At 45.6% G+C, this 19,880-nt stretch overlaps 1 protein-coding gene across 1 annotated transcript in view; it reads right to left on the reverse strand.

The window, feature by feature from the left end:
• Positions 1-19,880, reverse strand: part of LOC146862011 (alcohol dehydrogenase class-3-like) — a 101,362-nt gene that overhangs the window by 31,538 nt on the left and 49,944 nt on the right. The window contains exons 4-5 of the mRNA XM_085641169.1: positions 15,420-15,507; positions 536-755 (exon numbers count right to left, since the gene is read on the reverse strand). Of these exons, the coding sequence (XP_085497295.1) occupies positions 536-755; positions 15,420-15,507 (308 nt within the window). The remainder of the gene's footprint in view (positions 1-535; positions 756-15,419; positions 15,508-19,880) is intronic.

The following is a 19,880-nucleotide window of genomic DNA, read 5'->3' on the forward strand; positions in this document are numbered from 1 at the left end:
ACCACACATTGTTTTAACAGTGTAGAGCAATCCCCAGGAGCAAATAGGAGCGGCAAGCATGGAGTTGTGCAATGTTTGTAGCTTTCCAAGTGTATTAGGTGTTTCCTGGCATGGTCAGAAACGAAACTGTAAGCCAATCACCAGTTTACTTGTATGGTGGGTACATTTTGAACATTTTACTCTTTACAAACTGGACACGCAAACAACCACTCATGTAAAACTTATCCAGAAGCATAAGTGGTTAACATTGATGCCCTTAACTATGATCTACCAGGTTACATGTTAAAAACGCTTCAATCACCTTTACACTGGCATTCAATAGCAGCTTTTTTTTCATCCTGCATATTTTAACCACTCTAGGGCCACTTAACCTGATAAAAGCAAAAGGGTCAAAATAAGCAATGACTGATCTAACCCTTTTTTGATGTGAAACTACATGGTTTGGAATTGACCATCCACAGCTAGGGCATCTTCTAAATGCCAACCTGTACAAGAAAGAATCATCATAATGTAGGAAAACAATTAAGGACTTTACCTTGGCTGTGTTGACAACAGCACCATAGCCTGTGGAAATGCCACAGCCAAGCAGGCAAACTTTGTCAAAGGGAGCAGAGTCGTCAATCTTTGCAACAGAAATGTCTGCCACCACGGTGTACTCTGAGAAGGTGCTGGTTCCCATGAAGTGGAAAAGCTGTTTCCCTTTGCAAGTGAAGCGGCTGGTGTTATCTGGCATCATTCCTCTCCCTTGAGTCACTCTGTTATAGATATAAAGAACACGGAGATCATACTGGTTTCATGGCAGGGTCGCGGGTATTATTGTGGACCATCAAGTGGAGATTTAACTTCGGCACACAGCCAAAATATAAACTTGAATAACTGTTATAAAATATTTTTAATACAGTGGCACCTATTGTAGGTTCTTGTTGCTTTCTACCAAAACAGGCAACATGTAAGAAACTGAATTGCAGCTCAAAATGTATAGAAACTACAAAGATTACTCACCTCTATAATAAATTATGTTCCCCATCTTTCAGCTGTGTAGGAAATCTGCCTTTTCTGTGTGGTCATCCCAGATTTTTCAGCTTTTGCAGGACGCTATTTTTGTTGGCTTTAGAACCCTTTACACCTTACCACTATCAACCAGTAGTAAAGTGCATGTGCTCCCACTTTAAACATGGTTGAATTGGCTTATTCTTAAGTGATATGTTTAACTGGTCTGTAAGTCCCTAGTGTATGGAGTACCAAGTGTACCGAGGGCCTAAAACTTAAAGGCCACTTGTGGCCTGCAGCACATACTGTGCCACCACATTAGTGGCAGTGCAAACATGGCTCAGGTCTACCACTGTCTGACTTTAGCAGTGTAAATCCTGTAATGCACCCTGGCAAAATAACTTGACAGGTAAAAACTCTAGTTTAAAATACGAGTCACCCCTATGTTAGCCTTGCAGTCTACAAGGTAGGGTGCATAGTAATTAAAAGTAAGACATGTATGAAGTTATTACCACATCCACACAGTGACTAGGCCAAAAAGCTATTTTCACTATGGTAGGCCTAGCTGTCCTATTGAGAAAGCCAGAGTACATATTAAAATACTAATACTGTATCTTGGGCATGGGGCCAACTAGAAAAATATTCAACTACCTTTAATAGTTATATAATAATTAAATTCAATGCTAAAGTCGGATTTTTAATAAATATTAAGAAAAAAGTAATTTTATAAAGCTTCCTTTTCCCTGCCTGAAGTTTCTGGAGACTAACTTGCATTGGCTTTCCAGCTTCACCCTGGCAGTGATTAGCCTTGAATAGGTTTGAAATGACTCGCAGGAGTAGAAAATAGGCAGGCCTGAATAGGCAGAGAAACTTTCATGTATACTTAATACATGTCCAAATTGCTTTTATGACTGGCTTTGTACGCTTTTATCTAGGTTTTCACTTGTCCGCTTTGTTGAGAACATTAGTTTTGGGATGTTTTATTCAAATCTTAGCTTTTTAAATAAAATTATGGATCTTAAACAACATATGAAGAGTTTTGTATTATTGGACCAAAATTCCTCAATAGTTTCTTAAAATAGTTTTGCACAATGAAACTGCACGTTTAACTACATTACCATTTTAAATGTTTATAATTTACCCTTCATGGTTTTATTTAAAGAAATAATGTAAATATGACGACTCCTCGGAGTTCAGCAGAACATGCACGTGCGCTATAAAGTGACATCAAGAAGATGGAATCAATAGTAGACTGGTAAAATGTATACATTGGGTAGCACAACTGGGAAAAAACCTTTTCCAAGGGGGATCATCACAATAATAAGTAGCAAAACGCATCTGAAACAGATGTAAAGTTAACTAGTTGCTCTTACTACTGTAACAACTTAGCAGAGTTGGTAAGTAAGAGAGAATCAGCCATCTTTTCCCTCTGTATGAAAGGTCTAACAGCCTCCATAGAGCTGTACAATTTTATAATGGCTATTGTGTACATGATCGAGCTATAGGTAAACGGTTTGCATTGTAGTGATGAAGGTCCTCTTGACAAAATAGGCCGAGTGAGCTGCAAAATCGATCATTTAGAAAATAGTCTAGAAAGAAAACTATCTAGCTTGCTCAAAAAGGACAAAAACAGGCTGCAGTCCGGGTGACAATATAGAGTTTAACATTCTTCAAACTGGATAGGGAACAATAACATGGAGGTTGTAACTGGTGAGGATGTACTTTGCAAAGAAAGTTTATGTTTATGGACCGCATTGCAAATTTGGAATCCCCGTTTAAAACTGACTGGTAAAGGCAAATGCTCACCTGTAAAACTTTTCCTTCGGAACAGTGTTGTGTAGTAATCACACAGGTAAATTGGAGAAAATGGATTAATTCCAAAACTTCATACAGAAAGTCGGAGAGCAGCATCTCTCACAGGAGCACTCAAAAACATTCTAGAAAATAGTTAACTGTCATTTGTAATAGGTTTGAGGCTAACATTTTAACAGAGGACCAGAGAAAAGAAAAATTAGGAAAGGGAAGAAAAAGATAAAAAAAAAATACAACATTTATCCCCTCAAAACAGGAAATCAGCAAGACAAAGAACAAAACTAAAATTATTCCTTGAGAATGCTCCATGGAGTATGCGTTCAAGAAATCCTTGATGGTATCTGCAATACAGCCTTCTCGCAGCTGGTCCTTAAACATTAGCGGGAGCTCAAGGATCCGAAGTCTGAGGGTTTTTTGTTTCACCACAAACCTGTTCCAATCTTTCATCAGTAGTTTTACTCTCATTACTCTCTTCGGTGACAATCAACGGAATATCAAAAGAGTTATGACCATCTCAGAAACAAAGTCTCCTTCACTTTGAAAGGGAAAGAACTTGAATGCATGCTTGGCAATATTTGATACTCCATCAAATCATCGTGAGTGATAATATTCCCTTTGTTAATTCTTACAACCTTCAAGGGCCTATAAAACTTAGTGTAACACAGTTACTACACATTAAATAGGCCTGTGTATCTGGACAGCAAACTTCAGAATATGGAGACTCCGTCCACATATCAGAAAATGTTGTCCCACTCCTACATAGCTCATAGTGCCCCATCTGAACGCCTAACCATACCAGGGTATCAGACAGCAACCTTGAACAGGACCACTTATATTCCCCAAAGAAATTGTGGAAATGGAGCTACCCTTTCATTGTTACTTTTGCATGCTCAAGGTAAATACAAGAAAGATATGAATCTGGTTTTCCAACATTTATTGAAACAATCTTAAACTTGTATATAAAATGTGAGATGCAATATTAGGGAGATAAAGCAGAGCATTCTAACCAGCATTACCAGAATGGTGAAAAAGAAACAGTTCAACCATTATAACGTTCCTATATGATTATACTCCTACCTAATACTACCTATACTATCAAGAGCATAGTGGGAGTACCCATGGCCAGGTCCATTAGGACAGTCTAATTCCCCCCCCCCCCTTTGCCCCCCCCGCGCCCCCCCCCCCTCCACCCCAGAGTATGATGAGCCAGGAGGCTGGTCTGGGTAGAACAGCGTATCATCCTTTGCAGGATAAAGGTTAGAGTCAGCAGGTGTGCATCTCAAACAGTTCACAGCGTTCCAGGACAATCGGAGCTGAAGTGCTCCTTTGTTGAATGTAGTGCAAAGGCACTTTATAGAATAAAAGCACCATTTCAATATCACCGTGTCAAAGGTGCAGAGTGGATGCGATGGTTTGTCTGAAGCCTTAGATCTGCCTCCAATTGGACAATCAAAAACAACGGTATCGTGTTCTATGTGCCTAGCCTTGGACAGAGTGTATAAGCAACAGGATAATGCTTACTAAGAAAGGAGTTGCACGTAAAATAGCTTCCGAGTATATTATCGCTTAAGTGTAAAACATGTAAAAAGTCACCAATAGAAAAAGTAGTGAGGCTAAACCGTAAAGCTAAAATGGAGAACCAGGGTGGGCCCCGATTTTCCATACTATATTGGGAGCTTATCTTCTTTGACCATCACAACTAAACCTCAGAAATTCCACAACTTGTAGCCTTGTGCAAGATATCCTAATGTAGTTCACATTTAGCGTCACGTTCTTCAACCCTTAATCTTACTGAGGACAATCATTCTTTCATTTAAAAAGGACTTATTCATGAAAAACAAGGAACACATTTTTATACCAGCAGCCTTTAAGTAAATGAAATAGGCTTACTCTAGCTACAGTGTAGGGTGAAATACGGTAAGACCACAACCTCTCCCCGATGGTCTGACAATGGTCTGTGGTTTGGATGGCTAAGAGTACGCCATCTTCTAAGTAATGGCTAAATCATTCAACCAGACAGCTGAAGTCAAATCATACAAGGTTAATTTCATGCAACCAAATGAGCTCAAACACCTCATTGGAATTAACTTGAATGCCGTGGGTATGGACTACTGTCTCAAGGAATTCTTACTTGAGAAATTCCAACACTTTCAAAGCAGTCACTTTCCACAAACTTGACATCAGCCCATTGTGAGGAGTAGTCTACAAGAATAAATTCATACTGTACCCGAGGTGGCATTTTCATGAACAGACCAAAAAAGTCAAATTCTAACGTTTGCCAAGCAAGCTCCGGCCATGGTACTGGGTGCAAAGGAAAAGTGGTCTTCCTTAGATTCTTATCACACCCCGAACGTTCCTGATAACTTTTCACAATGCGATCCCCTTCTGCATCCATTTCAGGCCACCATAAATGTGTTCTTAAGAAGCTCTTAAGGGCTGTAATGCCCATGTGACTGGTCCGGGCAATTAGTTGACTGATGTCTTCGGTTATAAAAATTTTTAAACAAACCTCAACTACACTGTGAAACCTGGGCAAGAGTGCAAGGGCTATTCTTGATGGCCAACCCTTTCAGGTGTATTCTCTCATGCGCTTAAGAACTTCATTCTTTAATTCCTCAACATATGACAACTCTTTGGTCACTGCCCCATTTTGTAGCATGCGCACACATCCTTCACGCTTGCCACCACAGCAACCTCCTCATTTTGTTGATCTCCTGTGCTAGGACAAGGGAACCCATAGTATTGAATATGCTACTTACCAGTATGCATCTGTTCTTGGCATGTAGGGCTGCTGACATTCATATCTGTGCATAGATCGCCGCCTAGTGTTGGGTCCGGATGTTTGCACGTTGTTGTCCTGGAAGAGTCTTCGAAGTATCCTGGGATAGGTGACTCCTCCCCTGGACTACAGTGCGCATGGGCATCCTCTCCATCCTCAGATTGTTTTTCGCCATTGTGGCAGTGATGGAGTAGATACAGAAAGTGATGACCATGCTTACAGTAATTCTGAGAGCTGCAGCTGCTACGGGCGCCGGGGAGGAGGGAGGGCGATATGAATGTCAGCAGCCCTACATGCCAAGAACAGATGCATACTGGTAAGTAGCATATTCAGTTCGAGGCATGTGGGCTGCTGAATTCATATCTGTGCATAGAATACATAGCAGTGCCCTCTATTAGCGGCGGCTACCAGTGCCAGCTGCAGCAGTCTGAAAAAGAGTTTTGAGAACAGCCTGTCCTACAGCTGCCTGCTGTTTTGATTGCACATCTACAATAGTGTTTGGTAAATGTATGTGTAGTGGACCAGGTGGCTGCTCTACATATATCATGCAAAGGAATGTTTCCTAGGAAAGCCATGGAGGCCCCTAACTTACGTGTTGAGTGGGCTCGTGGGGGAATCGTTAGTGTGCGTTTAGCCTTTTGATAGCAAATTTGAATACATTTAACGATCCATCTGGCTATACCTGCTTTGGAGATTGCCCCACACCACAAAGGTAACGCTAAGGCAACGAAAAGTTGTTTTGTTTTCCTAAAGACTTTAGTCCTGTCGATATAGTACATGAGGGCCCTCTTTACATCTAGTGTATGGAGTGCTCTTTCTGCGACAGTTTGTGGGTTTTGAAAGAAAACAGGCAGTTCAATAGTTTGGTTCATGGGGAACTGCGATATCACCTTGGGCATGAATTTGGGGTTGGTACGTAGTACGACCCTGTTTGTGTGAACCTGTATGAATGGCTCTTGAACGGTTAGTGCCTGGAGTTCACTAACTCTTCTTAAAGAAGTGATTGCTACTAGGAAAGCTACTTTCCAGGTGAGGAATTGAATCTCGCATGAGTGCAGAGGTTCGAAGGGTGGACCCATCAGGCGTGTGAGGACCAAGTTGAGGTTCCACATTGGAGCCGGTGGGTGGCTTGGAGGAATTACTCGTTTGAGTCCTTCCAAGAACGCTTTTATGGCCGGCACTCTGAATAAAGAGAGGTGCTGCCTGTTCTGGAGATAGGCTGATATTGCGGTCAAATGGACACGTATAGAGGTGTATGCCAGATTGCATCGGTATAGGTGTAAGAGGTAACAAATTATGTTTTGGATGGATGCGTCTAGCGGGTTAATGTCATTATTATTGCAATAAATGACGAATCTTTTCCATTTGGCTGCATAGCAAGCTCTGGTAGTGGGTCTCCTGGCCTCCTTAATGATGTCCATACAGTCAGGTGGCAGGTTAAGGTAGCCAAATTCTAGGACTTCAGGAGCCAGATTGCCAGGTTCAGCTGTTGCGGATCTGGGTGCTGAATCTCTCCATGGTTCTGCGTCAAATGCGCGGGTTTGATCCGCAGCCTTTGATGCGGCACCACGGAAAGTTCGAGAAAGGTGGTGTACCATGGCTGGCGTGCCCACGTTGGAGCAACCAGGACGAGTGTCAGTGAGTGTTGTCTGAGTTTGCGTGCCACCAGCGGTATCAATGGTGCTGGGGGAAAGCGTACGCAAATCTGCCGGACCAGTTCATCCATATCGCATTGCCCTGCGACTGCGGATGTGGGAACCTGGCGGCAAAGATTTGGCATTTTGCGTTTTCGCTTGTGGCGAAGAGGTCTATCTCTGGATGACCCCACTGCTGGAAGTACGGTTGGAGTACTGATGGGTGTAACTCCCACTCGTGCATCTGGTGGCTGTGTCTGCTGAGCAGATCCGCCATCTGGTTGTCCTTGCCGGGGAGGTGTTCCGCCATGAGGAACATGTTCCTCTGAATGGCCCACTTCCACATGCTCTGAGCCAGATGAGACAACTGTGGAGAGTGTGTTCCTCCCCGTTTCTGTATGTAGTACATGGCGGTCATGTTGTCCGTCCGGATCAACACGACTTTGTTGCACAAGTGTACTTTGAATGCTTTCATAGCCAGGAAGATTGCCATCAGTTCTAGAAGGTTGATGTGCATCTTCTTTTGTTGTATTGTCCATAGTCCTTGCACTGTGTAGTTGAGTACATGAGCTCCCCATCCCTGGAGAGACGCGTCCGCTGTCAGTATTATTTGTGGAACTGGCTCTTGGAACGGTCGGCCCTTGCAAAGGTTTCGTGGATTCCACCAATGCAGAGAGTTGTATGCCCGACCGCTCACCAACACTAGGTCTTTTAGTTGCCCTTGAGCCTGATTCCATTGACGTGCTAAGCACTCCTGAAGCGGGCGCATATGTAGTCTCGCGTGTGGGACTATGAAAATGCAGGAGGCCATCATGCCTATCAACTGCATAAACACTCGGAAGGGAGTGTTGGGGTTTGAACTTGGAAATCAGCATTTGCATGCTGTTGATTCTCACTAAATTCGGCTGAGCTGTGGCCGCCAGAGTGTCTATGGTCGCACCTAGGTACTGTTGTACGTGTGCGGGTTGGAGATGTGATTTTGGGTAGCACTGGTCCTGTTGGACTTCAGTGCGGCCTTCGACACCATTTCTCACTCCATACTGCTTGACAGGCTGGGGGAGAATGGTGTCGAGGGCAAGGCACTTGAATGGATTAGATCATACTTATCCCTCCGCACTTTTCAGATCTCTTCCTCGGAGGCATGCTCTGAGATATTCCACTCTCCTCACGGCGTGCCACAGGGATCGATACTGAGCCCGCTGCTTTTTAATTTGTACCTTCGTCCATTAGCAGATCTTGCTGAAAAATTTGGCCTTGTCTTAATGACTTATGCAGATGACTCTCAAATTCTGTTCTCTCTTTCGAAATCCGATTCATCTGCTCCATCTGCACTGAAAATAGGCCTCCAGGAAATATTTAATTGGATGTCAGTTAACCAACTTAAATTAAACGGGGAAAAAACGGAGGTCCTCCTTCTGGGAAATAGCAAAGATCTTTGGAGCGATCCCCACTGGCCATCATCGTTTGGTAAACTTCCTCCTCCTGCCTCTCAGGTCAGAAACCTTGGAGTCATCATAGATGATAGTTTATCTATGACGCAGCAAGCCAACAAAGTGGCTGGCATATGTTTTGCCATTCTTAAATGGCTGCGCAAAATTGCCTGGATGTTACCCCCTTCCACCCAGAAGATCGTAGTCAATGCCTTAGTGACTACGGAAACATCTTGTACCTGGGTTCAAACAAAGTGGTAATAAGACGGCTGCAACTGGTGCAAAACGCCGCTGCCAGACTGCTTTGCAGAATCCCCAGATCCGTTGGGATCACCAAGCATCTTAGGGACCTGCACTGGCTCAGGGTCGAAAACCGGATTCGGTTTAAAACCCTGATTTACCTATTTAAAATCAAAGCTGGTATTGCCCCTAATTATCTACAGGACCTTGCTAAACTTTATCTTCCCAATCGCAGCCTCCGTTCAGGCACTGCTGCGAATTTTGTGGTACCTAGGTTCAAGCGGGCTAGAATAGGCGGAAGATAGTTTTCCTATTTGGGCCCAACTCTGTGGAACACCTTACCCATCCATATACGTAAGGAGGAAAATTTCATGAGCTTTAGAAAAAGCATAAAGACCTGGTTGTTTGATAAATAATGTGTTTCAAGTTTGCTCCTTGTCCAGTGGATGTTTGTACGTTACGCTGATCCGGCGCCGGGAAACCCTTTGTGGGTAGCTGCGCGCCTTACAAGTGTTATAAAATAAATAAATAGTGAGAACCCCAGACTGTGAAGAAGGTGAATGGCGCGGGACATGTGGTTGGCACATTGCTGGGCTGACTGCCTGAACAAGCCAGTCGTTCAGGTAGGGGTAGACATGAATGTGTTGCCTCCGTAGATGTGCAGCCACAGTAGCTAGGCACTTTGTGAAAACCCTGGGCGCCGTTGTCACGCCGAAGGGAAGAACCTTGAATTGGTAGTGCTGCCCTTGAATAGTGAACCTGAGATATTTCTTGTGTGATGGGTGAATGGGTATGTGGAAATACGCATCTTTGAGGTCTAGTGTGGCCAGGAAGTCTCCCTGTTTGAGCAGTGGGAGGACTTGTTGCAGGGTGAGCATGTGGAAATGCTCCGAAAGAATATAGCGGTTGAGGGGTCTCGGGTCTAGTATAGGTCTGAGTGACCCGTCCTTTTTTGGTATTAAAAAATACAGGGAGAACACCCCTGTACCTTGCTCGTGGACGGGTACAACCTCTATTGCGCCTTTTTGCAGCATACTTAGCACTTCCTGCTGTAATAGCGCTAAGTGCTCGGAGGACATAGGACGGTGTTTTGGGGGTATTGTGGGTGGAGTCGAGGTTAATTCTAGGCAGTAACCATGTTTGATAATATCTTTGACCCACCTGTCCGTGGTGATGGAGTTCCAATGGACAGGAACCTTTGTAACCTTCCCCCGACAGGTGTTGTGTGGTCGGGAGGAAGGGAGAGGGCGTCACTGTATGTTCTTGGGAGAGGATCTGGTATTGCCGTATCCGCGTCCTCTGCCCTTTGTGCTTGAACCACGATATCCACCCCTGGTGTTTTTATCGTAGGTACTTTGGGTGTTGCCCTTGTTGTAGGTTTGCTGTGACCCCTGTCCTCTACCTGCTCCTCTATTGCCGGGGCGACGAAAGGAGCCACTCCGAAAGGTCTGCGTTTGGAGAGCCCCCATGGACTTTGCAGTGTCTGTGTCCTTTTTTATTTTTTCTAGTGTGGTGTCAACCTCTGGCCCGAATAAGTAGTCTGGGTTGACCGGCTGGTTGAGGATGTTATTTTGCACCTCAGGTTTGAATCCGGAGATTCGTAACCAGGCGTGTCGTCGTAACATGACGCTAGTGTTTATGGCCCTGGCAGCTGTATCTGCGGCATCCAGTGCACACTTGATGGATGCGTTTGTGAGGAGTTGTCCCTCTCTAATGAGGATCTCTGCTCCCTCTTTGTATTGGTCAGGGAGATGTTGTAGTAAGGTTTCTAGTGTCATAATGCGCTCGGTCGTAGCGAGCCAGGAGCGCCTGAGTATTGGCAATACCCCATATGTTAGCTGCTTGGGCTGCAACCCGTTTGCCGGAGGTCTCTAACACCTTGGACTCTTTGTCCGGGGGAGGAGCATCCCCAGTCGTCTGCGAGTGCGCCCGTTTACGAGCATTCGCGACTACTATGGAATCTAGAGGCAACTGTCCTTTAATATAGGTAGGATCCCCAGGCGCTGACCTATATTTTTTTGTCGATTCTGGGGTTTATTACTCTTGCCCTGGTGGGTTCTTTGAAAATGTCCTTTGCTGGTTTGAGGACACCTTTCAACATGGGTAGAGTTTTAACCCCTTGCATGCCCGCCCCTTTCCCCGCCCAGTGCCGCGCTTTTTATTAGCGGGCGGAGTTCATGACGAGCTGGACTCATCATGGGCACAGCGCCACCGCAGCCCATGACGAGTCCAGCTCGTCATGGGCACTGAAGGGGTTAATATGTCTTTCTGAGGATGCGAAAGTATCCATGAGAAAATCGTCCTCGATGGTGTCCGAGTGGAGTTGACCACCATGATTGGCCGCAGCACGTTCAATGAGGGCGTTGAATGCGGCAGTGTCCTCTGTGGGAGACGTTTTTGCACCATATAGCTGCGTGTCCTGCGTATCCATAGGTGCGTTTGAGTCTACAGGGTCATCCCAAGCTTGGTCAGGGTCCTGTTGGCCTTCAGGGTCCATTTCTCCGGGGTAGGGGACGTGGTCACCCATGTAGTCCTCCAAAACGTCGGTTTCGGAGTGTGTCGGAGAGAAGGACTGTGGATCTTGGTGAGAGGTATGGAGAGGCTCGTAAAGAATTGGTTCCGAATCCACTGGCAGCTTTTTCTTTAGTGGGATCCGGTAGGAGTCCAAAGCTGGCTCTGAGGTTATCTTCCTCTTGTGAAGCATCATTCTGCCTGTTGCGGCATCGATGATGTGTGATGGCGACGTCTCCGTAGGAGAGTGTTCTACAGGTGTGATCCTGGTGTGGGTGACACGTGTTCTGATTTCGAACAGTTTTGCGCCGTTGGTGGTGGCAGGCCAAAAGTGATGTTGGCCGGTGCCGGAGAAGCTTTTTGAGCCTTTTTCGGCTCAGAGCCTGACGTGTCCTGGAGGGCTGCCTTATCTTTGATGCGTTGCAAGGATGCTGAAACTTGCCGCACCTGGAACGCCGACGGTTCTTTGGCGCCGACCGGTTCCGTTGAGGCAGACGTGGACTTCTTCGGTGTCACGGGGTCATCGAGTCGAGGAGAGGCAGTAGCTGTCGACGGCGTTGATGATTGTGCCCTTGGCGCTGCTTTCGAAGTGGTGTGAGATCCAGCAGCTATTTTGACCTTTGTGGTCGGAGCCGATTGTTTCGGTGCCGGGAGCCGAGGCGGTTTGGCGGTACCGATGGTCTTTTTCCGTGTGCCGGCGTCGGCTGCTGCAAGCTCGGCACCGAAGTCCCGTTTGTTGCGGTCGGTGCCGACGGTTTTGGCTGGCGTCGAAGGTGTGGTGGGCTTCGATCCGACCAGTGTGACTTTCAGTTTCGGTTTCTGCTGAACCGATACGGCTTTCGGTTTCGATGAAGGGAAACCAGCCGTTTTGGGTAGTAATGGCTGCCGCTGAATGTCCGAGGCCGGGCCAGAGGGCGGGGCCGAATGGATGCGGGATAGGTCTTGGGGAAGGCCCGAAGGCGATCCCTCGACCGGAGCCATAGACTGACGCACTGGGATATCCACAGTCTGTACGGGTAGGCCTTGCTCGTCACCGGAGCTACTCTCTTCGGCCCCTAAGGCCTCATTGTAGTCTCCTACCTCGGTGTCGGCTTCGTCTCTGTGAAACAGTTCTTCGACGTCTTCCGATCCGGAGTCGTGTTCGGAAGCGGGACTGGAGGGTAGGTTCTCCACGTCTTCCACATCTTCGTCCTCTGCGTCGAAGATGTCGTTTGGGGCCGGTGTCGCTTGCTGCGCTTCGAGCCTCGCTGCTAGACGATTCCGAAGAGTCTTCTTGGATCGGAATCGGGCACAGGCCATACATGTGGACTCGTCGTGATCCGGTGAAAGACATTTGTTGCACACCGGGTGGACGTCGACATGGGGATATTTCGCATTGCATACAGGGCACCGCTTGAATGGCGTCCTCGATTCCATCGTCGATGTCGGGTCGCTGGTCGGGTATGATGCGAAAAAGTTGGTCTGGAAGTTAGTAAACTAACAAATAACTATCGATACCGATCGGGAACAGTACCGACGCGAACTAAAGGCCTTTTGGCCTGTAAAGAGTTTTTCCTAACTTGAGTCAAGATAAGCACATCCGAACCCAATGGCGGAAAAAAACAATCTGAGGATGGAGAGGATGCCCATGCGCACTGTAGTCCAGGGGAGGAGTCACCTATCCCAGGATACTTCGAAGACTCTTCCAGGACAACAACGTGCAAACATCCGGACCCAACACTAGGCGGCGATCTATGCACAGATATGAATTCAGCAGCCCACATGCCTCGAACACCCGTTACCAGGGAAAAACAATATCAAGTAGCTTCACAAACCAAGAGAGGTGATAATCTATGACCTACATAAAACTAATCATTCACAACATAGTACGGGGCCTAATAATGGCTGAACACTACCGTCTACGGTAATAAGAGAAGACACCCAATCCACCTACTGATGGCAAGCTTTATCACTGGTGTATCCCCTCATCCGGATAGGTTAATAACATCCAGATGGGCTCAACCAACCCAGTGGTAGCTTGTAGATGTTCCTTATCTGGACAAATGCAGGGGTCCATCTATAGGGAGGTTTATGGGTATGCCCTGAATATCTCCTTTTATTTACTAGGTACCCATACCATGGTTAAAAATGGAAGATTAATGAAAATCAAATGAACATCCTATATTGTGGATAGGTTTCTGCCGAACATTTGTCCATATGGGTCATTCTGCTTTCATCTGGGCTTCTCTATATCTATGCCAACGTATTTCTAAATGTGAAAGACCGTGTAAGAGAGGAAGCCTAAGGCTTTAAAATTAATGACAGAACCCACTGGGTTCCTTTTAGACCTCATCGGCTGCGAAGAAACTGGCACATCACTGTAGTCGCACTTATGCCAAGGGTACAGTGCCGCCTTTACCGCACCCATCGAATTCTCAGCCGGCGCAGAGCAGTGGATTCTCTCATTCTGTCGGAGGGATCAGTGTTCTAGGCATGAAGAGCTCAGGGTCACCACCCTCCTATCTTCACTATCAACGCACTAAAGCTGGGATTTGGAAGTGGTTCAGCGAGGAGACTTGGAGCGTGGCAGGTAAGCTGGTTTGCGTTTGTTATTACGATGAAGCCATCTTATATATGGCTTATAGCAGTTAAAGGAACAGGAGAAATAGATTAACGAAGAAGGTGGGATCGTGTCAAAACGACCCTCCACAGGCTCCAGGGCCAGTTTGTATGAATCTCATAACATCAAGTGACTAGAATGGCTGAATAAACACAAGAGGTTAGCCATTAAGTCTGTGGATATAAAATGAACATGTGGTTGGACGATGAACAGCAGCAGCATAATGAACATGTTACATCCAGAGTCTGGGTGTGAAGTTTTGTTCCGTGGGTTACAGTCAAACATGCAAAATACACATTATATGTTTTGCTGTGATTAAATGAAAAGCATACTTACCACTTGATGTATGAAGCAATCACACATAGCAGGTGGTCACATTACTGATTCAATTTCTATGGGTAGTGCTCAAGCCTTTGTACTCTCACATCTGGAAGGTGAGAAAGCCCTACTCAATGGTCTCCAAGACGCCACACTGGCAAACCTTAGGGTCATGCTACATGCTGCAGCATGTATCATCCAAAAACTGAAGTAATATGATCACATCTCCCTCATCTTGATGGAACTAAATTGGATCCTCTTGCCGGCCAGAACCATCTTCAAAACTTGCTGCATCGTTTACAAAACTATCACAACCAGCACAGCTGCGCATCTTGAAGGCCAGCTCACCATCTCTGGTGGTTCTTGGAAGACCCGTAGCAAGGACACCATCAGAGTGCAGACTAAGAAGTGCAAAAAACAAACAAAAAAAAAAAAAAGGCAACAGGCCTTTTCCATCTATGTCCAAGAGTCCAAGGATCTCTAGCACATCCCAGTGCCCAACAGGACCACCCTAGCAATATTATTTTTTTGGGGGGGGGGGGATTTACATGGCACGAGCTAGACCCGAAGGTATCTGAGTACTTTACATGAGCACCAGTTGCGTTAGACTGACACATTCATTTTTGTTAGGCATGAGGAAATTAAGTGATTTGCCTAGATTCACAGGAAGTTGAGCATCCCTGCTGAGACTCGAACCCGGTTCCCCAGCTTCCAGGTCAACCGCCCCAGCAGTTAGGCCAAATCCTCTCCCCTTCCTTCAATTTAGCAAAGATTTGAAAACTCAACTGTTTAATGGACACTAAATCAAAAAGGCATTAACCGTCCACAACCAGAGTTCCACTCCGATTACTGGTTCACTTTAGGATTGCCTTTGGCCGTTTACAGGGCTCCACTGCCTGCTAGGTTTGTGCTATAGAATTACCATATACATAATTAGTTGAAGGATTGGGGGAAAACTAACTGGAGAAAAAGCAAAAACTACAGGAGCTACTTGAAAAGATGGATAAAAGGTCATCTGGTTTGTGTACATGAAGCAAGGTGCCACAGTTGTGATAAACGCAATAAAAGCAGGTCCGCTTGGGATTAAAAAAATGTAACATATGTACCTGATCTTTTGGCAGAGGTTGGTTTTCGGATTTAAGCAAAACTTACATTCTCCGCATTGTGGAATGTAAAGTGGAATAACATGATCACCTAGAAAAGAAGCAATGAAGAGATTTAATGCAAGACATTTATTTGCAATTTGTTGTCCAGAATAAAAATACATCTATAAAGCTTTTCAGTGCTTAATTCAAATTACACATGCGAATTTTTTTGTCCTTTTGAACAAGAGTTTAAAAAAAAAAAAAAAAATATGGAGCTTCATTAAAAGTACTGTGCTACTTGTGGCATTCTCACTTCAGAACATCAATTCATGATTTTTGCCATACAAGGCCTCTCCTTGCACAGAAATCTGAAAACTGAATCAAACAGAGGAGAAAGAGATACTTTATCAATGAATGGAGGCCAACATCCAAAAGTGATGATACCTTCAATCTAAATAAGTATCTTGTTGCATTTAGCACTGGGTCAAGGCTGATCGGCCAGTTCGGGCTTCGAAATAACCACAGAGAGTAAATTGAATCTACCACAAGATGCAGTCTTCAGATAGATTCCAACTAACACCAGAAGAACCGTTGCTCAAGCCCTCATCACCAGTCGACTTGACTATGGAAACACCCTCTATGCCGGAACCACCACCACCCTCCTCAAGCACCTCCAAACAATCCAGAATGCAGCAGCAAGAATCATCCTGGACCTGCCCAGACAAGCCCACATCACCAGTCAAAATTAGAGGACACTTTAAGCTGCTCACGCACGCCTACAAAGCCCTCCGCAACATGGGTCCCGGATACCTTAACCGCCTGACCTTCCACCAGACACCTGCAGTCGGTCGCAGTGGTCCTCGCCACAGTCCCCAGCAACCTTCGTATCTGAACCGGAGGACGCTACTTCTCCCACCTCACAGCCAAAGCCTGGAACACCTCCCCATCCACCTCCGAACGTCTACTCTCTCGATGACTTCAGGAGTAGACTTAAGACCTGGCTGTTCGAGTAGCCCCCACATCACACAAGTGCCTGGATACCCCTCTGGTTGATTAACGCACTCTACAAATCCGATTGTGTGATCATGACCAAGCCATTCATTGGCCAAACCACCTGCGAGTCACCAAACAACCACCCATTCAAAACATGTGGAAGTAGTACCACTGAACATGCATAAGCTGCAAAAAGACAGCCTCCCAGGTGCCTCTCGCCATGACTCCCTGGTGATGCTAGTCACTGAACAGCAGAAGGATTGTACTAATTGGTCTGGAGCTCTTACGATACTGGTGGCATCCTGAATATAAGGAAGAATAAGAGTATCAAAGATTCTCAAGAGCCAAAAACCTTAAAATACCTATGCACATAGTCTACTGGTGCACAGAAAAAACCTAAATAAGATTTCAACAATGAATCAAGTGGAGGTAATTCTACAACTGGAGTCCCCCAAATTCCTCTGATGGGACATGATGGTATTGCCACAAGGCCACCATCTGCTCAGTAGGTTTACAATTTAACCTTCAAGTGAGGTCATGGATTCACTCAAATCAAAACATTTATGGAACAATAAACTGAGAATACACATGGCAAACTGAGGCTTCCAAAGGAGGAATGGGGCATGAATCTCGTAAATTCTTTTTAATGTTCTACCGAGGTCATTTGAAGACTCTACAACAATAACTGCAAAATGGCTGGTTTCTGAAAAAAATATAAATTCACCAAGCCCCTTGCGTTCTCATACGGTGTGAGAAGTTCACCTTCCCACTCCAAACAGCTACTGTCGGCCACATTTAATCCTCTAATGTAGTTAGCCAAGACATAACCCAACGAAACTGCCCATTCCTTATCTTCATCAACAAGGATTAATATGGATGGTTAAAAAAAAAACCGAATCTAGCCACAAGGCTGTAATTTTGCTGGCCAAAAGAGTCATAGCAACCAAGTGGAGGAGCCCTGCACGCGCCATATAGCGTTGCAATGGCGCAGAGGGGTGGACTGGTGTGCAATGCAGGATAAGCCTGTATACGAGGCGAGAGATGTCCAGCCAAGTACGATCGTGTATAGGGTAAATGGATGGGCTTGTGGGTTAAAAATGAGCAACTGACTACACACCGGATTTTAATTTGTCATGATATACAAAAAGATAGGTTGCCCGCCGGGGGCTGCACAAACGTTCCACCACGGGCACAAGCCCTCCTCAAAGCTTCAGCGGCCTCAGTCATGGACTCCAGACACAGCATTTCTAGCAGGCCACCATCTTCCGTGCAGGTCGGGTCCGATGCTGTGGCCACAGAAGACAATAGTGGTGGCTGCCAGTAACAGGATACCAGAGAGGCAATTACCGGAGTGTACAGGAGTGGTTTGGGGTGTCCACTGCTTCTGTGATCAGCGTGAATGCGAGCAAATGACAGAGGAGTCAAGAGCACTCTTGGAGTGAGACAGTTATCTTGACGCTCCACTCAGGCCGCTGCATTAGTTGCCCGCACTCTGTTCACCCTGCTTATCACGCCAAGTTGACTACACATTATGATTACAGATGACAGTTTGTCTGACAGACCAATGGAGGGCACGTGCAAGACCCACACCTATCACTGACTGAGAGCCTGCTAATGTAGGCGCTAAACTGGCTTCTATACCGCCAGGTCCAGATATTTTAATAATTTAGTATGCCCCAGCTGCCCTTCCCTGTACCATTCATGGCATGCGACTATTTGGAACATATGCTTCTTATGAGCTTCGCGCTTATGGCTACCTGCATGTTAGTTTGGAAAGTGAGTCCAGCAACTCCAAAATCGCCAGAGCTACCAGGCCATTCACACTTACATGAAAGCTCCGTTACCCTAACACAGAGACAAAACTGAAATTTGCACAGTGTAGTTTTCCCCACCATGCCAAGTCAATTTGTAGGACATAGTGTATATAAATTTCCCGGGTTAGGAAACAAGTCTCTCCAACAACAGGTTAAATAAAACCTGAGGCGTGGTGGATAAATATCAACTACTCTCTCAACCACAAGAACAGCCTTCAATCGAAAGATTGTGATTGGGGCAAATAGGATGCCTATTAGAACCTAGTTCTCCTTTTAGAAGTACACACCTTGTGTGTGACAGTGGTCTATGATTGGTCCTCAACCCACATCCACTTGTCCAGTATTGGCTGAATCAGTGTTACTTTGCTAAACAAAAAAATTACCCTAGTTGGTAAACAATTATCTTTGTCTCCAAGCTTGTGAACTCACTAATCAAAGCAGCATCAACCACAGGTCACAATACGCTGACATTAAACTGCAAGCTAAAGCTGATTTTTCAAATTCTGCAGAAATAATTGCTGTTACTTATTTTCCCCATCTGTGCCGATGAACCAGGAGGGAGCCCCCAAAGCCTATTGGGATTTATTTCTTTAAGAACTTTCGAAGCCAGACTCCTCCCTCCCCGTAGCTTTGAATTGTGGCATTTAGCTGTTCGCTAAAACTCCATTCTAGGTTCCCCTCTGGTGGTTACAGGCTGTTCTATACCCTGCAATTTAGCCCCATCTAGATATATTGATCTTTTTTTTTTTTTTTAATTAGCAGTAGTGGTATTTCGGATGCTGTTGCTAGAGAGCAGTGTCTTGGAACTGCATAACGGATAGGGGTGGGTGTTATTTTCCACCCCACCAGCAGCGTTTTAGCCACTTTAAGCGAAGTTCCAACCAAACTCCGCCAACCTATTTGTGGCAGAGTTTTCATGCGAGCAGCTCGCCAACGGTAAGTTGGTGAGCGCCAGTGAAAGTTGGCATCTCCTAGTGCAATGTTTGGGTACTAGTAAGGCACCTGGCGAGATTCTCAACGCGGGCAGTCGCTACAATTTGTGGTGAGAAAACTGCTACTCTAGAAGGAGGCCTACACGAGTGTCAGCAATGAAGCAGCGTCCTCTGGAACGCCGCGTGGTGCCATTCACGCAGATTCTGCAATGCGGAATAATCCCAGACAGTCACCACGAGCAGTGCGGCGTGTAGATTTCTGTCCTTTGAAGGAGCTCTGCGGAATCTGAGTTTTCATGCAACTTCGCAAGTAACAGGGTCATTTAACCGGTCAAAGATCAGCTCGTATGTTGGTGCTAGATCGAGCAGATCCAGTGATTCCGCATTCCAGCCCATTTGTTTAGCCTAAAATCCTCAGGACACAGTAGACATCTGTATGAGATGTAATTACATTCTTCAGACATATGGTGTGCTCGAAATAGAATTAGAGCAGGGATTTTTCTTTGGGCTAAAATCTTCAATGGTGACGTTTCATTCACAGAGTAAGAAGCTGACAGCAGTTACCATCAAGCACTGGATTGAAATGGAATAGGTCACCACTTGGGCTACTCTTTCCAAATTCATTCAGGTTTACAGGCTTTTGTAGTCCCACTTGGGCGATGTTGGGTTCAGTGTGCAGGCTATTGTTGAACGGGACGATATCGTTGTTAGTACCGGTTAAGCCGACAACCAGGATTTGTCAG

This window comes from Triturus cristatus, chromosome 2_2, assembly GCF_964204655.1.
Source record: "Triturus cristatus chromosome 2_2, aTriCri1.1, whole genome shotgun sequence".
Classification (NCBI taxonomy): Eukaryota; Metazoa; Chordata; class Amphibia; order Caudata; family Salamandridae; genus Triturus; species Triturus cristatus.